General features: G+C 43.2%; 1 protein-coding gene across 1 annotated transcript; it reads right to left on the bottom strand.

The window, feature by feature from the left end:
* Positions 1 to 555: 555 nt before the first annotated feature.
* On the bottom strand, positions 556 to 4,595 carry LOC134337315 (uncharacterized). The gene is made up of 5 exons (XM_063032228.1): positions 3,960 to 4,595; positions 3,556 to 3,876; positions 2,762 to 2,851; positions 1,041 to 1,090; positions 556 to 838 (listed from the first exon to the last, which is right to left on the bottom strand). Exons 1-5 carry the CDS (start codon positions 4,222 to 4,224, stop codon positions 764 to 766), a joined length of 801 nt encoding a protein of 266 aa, XP_062888298.1. The 5' UTR covers positions 4,225 to 4,595; the 3' UTR covers positions 556 to 763.
* Between the last annotated feature and the right edge of the window lie 1,100 nt (positions 4,596 to 5,695).

Genomic DNA, 5,695 nt, shown 5'->3' with positions numbered 1-5,695 from the left:
TTAGTAAGGACGTCAAAGGTTACGAGGAGATTGTAGAAGAATGGCGCTGTGAGAGGGATAATAAATTGGTCATAATGGAATAGCGGAGCAAGCTCGCTGGGCCAAATGGCCTAATTCTGTTCCTGTGTCATGTGGTCTTATGGTTTTTGATTTAAAACCACGCTGTTTTCCCTCTCAGCCCAAGGACTTCTTGGTCAGATGCGGGCGTTTAACTTCTCCAAATGCCTCGGCTGTTGTCCAAACAGCGGTCTTTACCGCTGAAGATTCAAGAGTCAAGATTGTTTACTGTCATTCTTCAGCTATATCGAACAAAAATGATTTTTTCTCCGATCCGACGCAGCATAAAAACGCAATGGAAACACAAAGTACAATAAATACAGAGTCAATCCGATAAGACGCACTGTACAGTAACTGAGCTGCAGCGTAAGTTGAAACCAGAGGCGGAACAAACCGGAAAGTGACCGTTGATTACTGCAATACAGTTTTTTTTCTTATGTTACAATATATTTAATTTATACAAAGGAAAATTAAAAAATGATAACACAGAGGAAAGCTTTGAGAGGAGATTTACGCAAACTATGCAAAAAGACTCAGTTCTTCACTTAAGGTTTCGAATATGCCAGAATCGCGACATCAATGTTAGTCCAACATTCTATTGATGTATCAAAGGAGCCCGCACAAATCTTGTCAATCCAGCAGCGTCAGATGATTCGTTCAGTGGTTTTAGTGTGACCCCAGGTTCGGTCCATTTCTTCTTAATCCTTCAACCAGCTTCCCATCTGAGCGGAGAGGCTGATGCACCGAACTCGAGAGAGGCATAAACGATCGGCGCTTGGGACTGGAATGGATAGCAAACATTGGCAATCAAAGATATCGAACAGCATGATCTACCATTTTGCAACAGTCACGACTGTGCGAAACTTCCTCAGCGAGGTTACCCCTTGAATAACTGCAGCAGATTAGTAAAGTATGGCTTTATATACCCAATCCCAAACATCCAATTTGTGAATCTTACAACGGGTTGCAGTAACCATACGTACCTGAGCCGCAGTGCCGTGTACTTGGTGCGTCGCCAATTGACGATGGGTCCCTGTGCAATGAAAGAGCACGAATTGGAACAATTATTTGGTCTGGCCAACTTATAATTACTTACAGAAATGTCATATGTCAGCAATCCTAATATGACAGTAGTCCCCAATAATCCAGCTGTCGGGCTATGCGAAGTATTTCAAATTCACCAATAATTCTCAGCTGTGTCGTGACTTTCTTATTCATTTCTAAATATGACAATAAACCCCAATACGAGAATATTTCTCAGGTACACAGACCACTCGTCATGGAATCCCACGTCCCAAGCAGGTGCTACACTTTGCCCAAGGTTGACCTGCAAGCTAGTGGAGGGAAAGATGGCCTTACACCTCCTTTGGTCGAGACGTATCTCCACCCCTCCGCCCAAAGTGAAATTATAACATTTTCCCTGTACCATATTAACGTATTCATTTGGTATAATATCTGGTCTGAAACCGATTCGGAAACTTTACAAGGAAAAACAAGAACTTAAATGACAAATATGAGAAAACATCTTGTACACTTGAACGTACTTAGATCAATACTAACTAGGACAAAGTAGGAAGAGGAATAACAGATATGAAAAATCTACACAACAGTTAGATAAAACTTTTAAGGATACTAAACTTCAATGAAAACACAATTCAGAAAAGTGAAGGAATTATCATCACAAAAGAAAAGAGTAACCAATGGAAGAGCATAACCCTCCATGGAAGACTTTCCATGATCCGAGCAGACCAGATGTCGACAAGGAAATATCGAATGCCTGGCTGAGAGTTGAAGAACTCTTCCTTGTAGCAAGACAGGACTTGGTGGGTAACACAAAACATCAAAAATATATCATAAAAGACCAACACATTGAAGACGAGAAATTCAGAAAATGCCCGGAAAACCGGAAACAATCCAACATATTACAGGATACTGCAGCAATTTAGCTCAATCTGATTACTTACCCAGGCACAACTCATAAAATCCAAACTCATAAAAGACACTATACCCTACTCCAAATATAAGCCTAATTCAATTTTAGATTCAGTGTCCGACAAATTATATTATGACCGATGAATTATATTATTGCTGATAGGGCGATCCATGATAGCTGCCTGGATTTTATATTACAGGAAAAAAACAAGAAAGAACAACTTAATAGATATAGCCATTCCAAACACACTTAACATAGAGAAATCACAAAATGAAAATCACCAGATACGTGCGGAATTAAAAGACGAAATTGAAAGTGTATAGAACATGAACAGGGTATACGTTGTCCTAAAAGTGTTATCTACTACTTGTATCTCCCGAAAGTGCCTACACGGTTGGATTAAACTTTTAGGTCTGCACAGCAATATTTCTATAAACTTTCAGACAGCGACAATAATAAACATCTCTAGAATAGTACAACGTTTCCAGCAATTGAGACTATGCTTGGCTATGTCCATACCTTAGGTTGGCCCAGGAAAACAACTGAGCAAGAATAATAATATGAGCAACATACACAGAGACACCACTGATGGCCGGATTGAGACCTCAGACCCCTACCCTCTGAGATTTCAGTCCAACTTCCCGCCACCACTCCTCTCCGCCTCCTCCATTCTAAACCCATTAACAGCAATTATCACACAGAGCCTTGAAACAGGGACCACAATAACTATTAATACTTATATGGATATTTCTGGGAAAAGACAACCCTCACCTGATCTCCGCTCTTTAGAGATCCGAATAATAATTAGGATAGCCAGGAAGACAAGGATCCCAAGGAGGATCGCTGTGGGAAGACACCAGCCTAGAGAGAGACAATTGTTGTTTGGTGAAACCATGGTTTCCAAGAACATTTTATTTGAGCTTTCATTTGGTTGTATTAGGAATGATTTTACATCAGTGGATGCTCTTTTAATTATTTATTTAAAACTCTTTTCTCCTATAATTTTAGAAAGGTTTTGGCTTCTGTTGCCTGTCGTACCCTGACCAACACGCTACAGCAAATTCCCAAAAGGTGTAAATGTATACGGTAAAAGGTTTGACCTTTGATCTTCAAGCTGTAATGTACAACCAGAAACCCATGGCAACGTTAACCAAAGAATGACTCAAAGAATGGAATAACGCATGAGGCCATACGGCTCCTCAGACCGTTTCTCCGCTTTGTCTCACAGCCACCTTGACCTTTCCAATCATTTCCCCAGTTGCCGTGTCTAATTCCCGGAAGTCTTTCCCAACCATACTGTGAGATCGTCACGGACATCAAAGAGTTAAGAAGGAGGTTCACCCCCAGCTGTTCAAAGGCCAGCCAAAGGTGGAGATAAACAGATTCTTATAAACGAATAAATACAAATTAATGTTGACTGTGACGTTATTGAACCTGTGAGTTATTCCAGCAGACGTAAGACCACAAGACATAGGAGCAAAATTAGGCCGTTCGGCCCATCACGTCTGCTCCGCCATTCCACCACAGATGAGTATCAATACTTTATGTACAAAACATCGCCTCACCTTGATCTGGTTCAATGGTGATATGGGACACGCTCTTGATTATCACCTTTCCCGCACCCCCGAGTTGTGCGATACAGGTGCAGTCTCCGGCGCTCATCCAGGTTTCCACTGGGACCGACACCTGACTTCTAACACTATAGCTCTGGTCTGGGTCAAGCCTGCCGGTATCGCTCCATCCTTCCGTGATCTGTCCGGATATGTTCCAGTAAATGACAATCTGGATGGAAGAAAGGCCGCCGACCAGACACACCAGGTGAACCGAACCGTTTTTCTCAGACGGCGGGACAAATAGCAGCATGTAGGTCCGATTGGTGGAGCTGTCTGGCCAGAGATTGGGACATCGTTAACTGCAGCTTTACATGAAGTACATGGCGGAGTATTATCCCACTGTCGAGTTCTCTTACCTCCAACCAGGAGTGTGGGTCCCTTCGCAAGCAGCGAATCCCTTCTAGAACAGTAGTAGGAACCCGAATCCTCCACATGGACGTCCCGGAGTTCCAGCACTGATGTGCGATCGCCAGAGCCTTTTTTGTGAGTGGTCTTACAGCCGGTCTTTCGGCAGTCCGTGGATTTGATCGCTACCGGGGGTTCGTCCGCACACTGTTTGTACCAGAACACATTGCTTGCGACCTCCACTCTGTACGTGAGTTCGCAGGAGAGTTCAACCATCTGACCGATATCTGCAGTCACTACAGACAGACTCTCAGAAAACTGATTGGGTTCTGCAACTGGAATTATTATTAGTTAATTAAAATTATCTACTACGGAATCAAACGAAGTCGGATTTGTCTTATTTGCTAAGGTATCTCAACAACACCTAACGTTCGACCAGAAGGAAAATACACGTTAACTAGGTCAAATTTTTATGAGTTTTCCTTTATTCATTTACACGATGTGTAGCCGGCAAAATTAGTTTGTTCATGATTCCGCAGGTGACTTTAAATTGAGATGTTTGGTGACCATATCAGGCAGGGCCGCCAAACATTCTGCACTGGGTTTCGCGTTACGTACAGGCACAGAGAATAAGTGGGCCAGATACGAATCACGAATAGAAAAGAGCGAGACTTAACGAGAAAATTATTTAGAATTTATCTAGGTTGTTTTAGAATCAGCATTAATGAGGTTCTAGCTTTGTAACCCAGATTTATATGATTCACTAAAATTTATTTCCCCAGTCTCGTGGGATGTTGGATGCAGAGAGCGGGGCGAAGGTCGTGAGGGTAACTTAATCCCGATGAATGATCCGGTTTTATAACCGAACAACATTTCCACTGGGATAACAAACATGCAAGTGCCCGTTTCTCCCAAAATTTTGGGCAATCTTGTTTGGAAGTTCTCAAGGCCGACTCACTCACCACAAACACGAAACATCTGAACGGCAACGAACAGGGTCAAAACTTCCATTAACATCTAGACTCGGGCCGGTATTCAGCGGCGCTGTGATCGACTCCCAGGAGTCGGACTGATTTCAGCCGCAGCTCTGCGCAGCCTCTTGGCTGTCATGGACACTGCTCGGTGCCGAAGTTCCGGGGCGGGGCCTATACATCGAAACTGCACCTGGTGCTTATTGCACCAGGTTACCGCGTCTGTTCGTCACAAGATCAAACGGCTATGGAGAATTGTTCAGGAAGTCTGCCAAACAGAGCATGGTTTGAACATGGTTTCCGGGATGGAGACATGTGCATCGCTAACAAAAGCCGCATTCATTTCCTCTTGATTAAATTCCCGCAGAAGCTGGCGATGAGTCAACTGTGCGTACTTACTGCAGCCCCTCTTGTAAGGGTAGCAGAGACATTAGAATCAGAGACATTGACGGAACACAGATGTACAATATAGGGTAATTCACGATTTGGAGGAGAACCTGCAGCGGTGTATTCCCGTCCCTGTTACACCTAAACTGCTTGCCCAAGGTTCGGGAAGAGCTGTTGGATTTGCCTGGGAGGGTAACTGCATTCAATTTTGATGGGGGTACTTTACAATGAACAATACCGAGTTTGCCTTGTCGGAACTGCACCAATAGAGACCGGCAGAGAGTATTCTATTGCATTCATGACCTGTGTTAAGGTAGAAATTGATGGTGTTGTCAAAAAGTATTGCTCATTCTGGGATTCCAACCTCTGACATGTTCTTGCAGTCACTA

Source organism: Mobula hypostoma, chromosome 2 (assembly GCF_963921235.1).
Source record: "Mobula hypostoma chromosome 2, sMobHyp1.1, whole genome shotgun sequence".
Classification (NCBI taxonomy): domain Eukaryota; kingdom Metazoa; phylum Chordata; class Chondrichthyes; order Myliobatiformes; family Myliobatidae; genus Mobula; species Mobula hypostoma.
Note: the sequence above shows the minus strand (reverse complement) of the source record. Positions and strands in the feature narration are given on the sequence as shown.

Bases quoted from the DNA above. Each gene is read 5' to 3' on its own strand.
- LOC134337315 (XM_063032228.1), bottom strand. From the start codon at position 4,224: ATGGTTGAACTCTCCTGCGAACTCACGTACAGAGTGGAGGTCGCAAGC. The intron at 1,091-2,761 runs GTGAGGGTTGTC...TTCATTGCACAG, and splicing joins CTCTAAAGAGCGGAGATCAG to GGACCCATCGTCAATTGGCG. The intron at 839-1,040 runs GTACGTATGGTT...TATCCATTCCAG, and splicing joins TACACGGCACTGCGGCTCAG to TCCCAAGCGCCGATCGTTTA.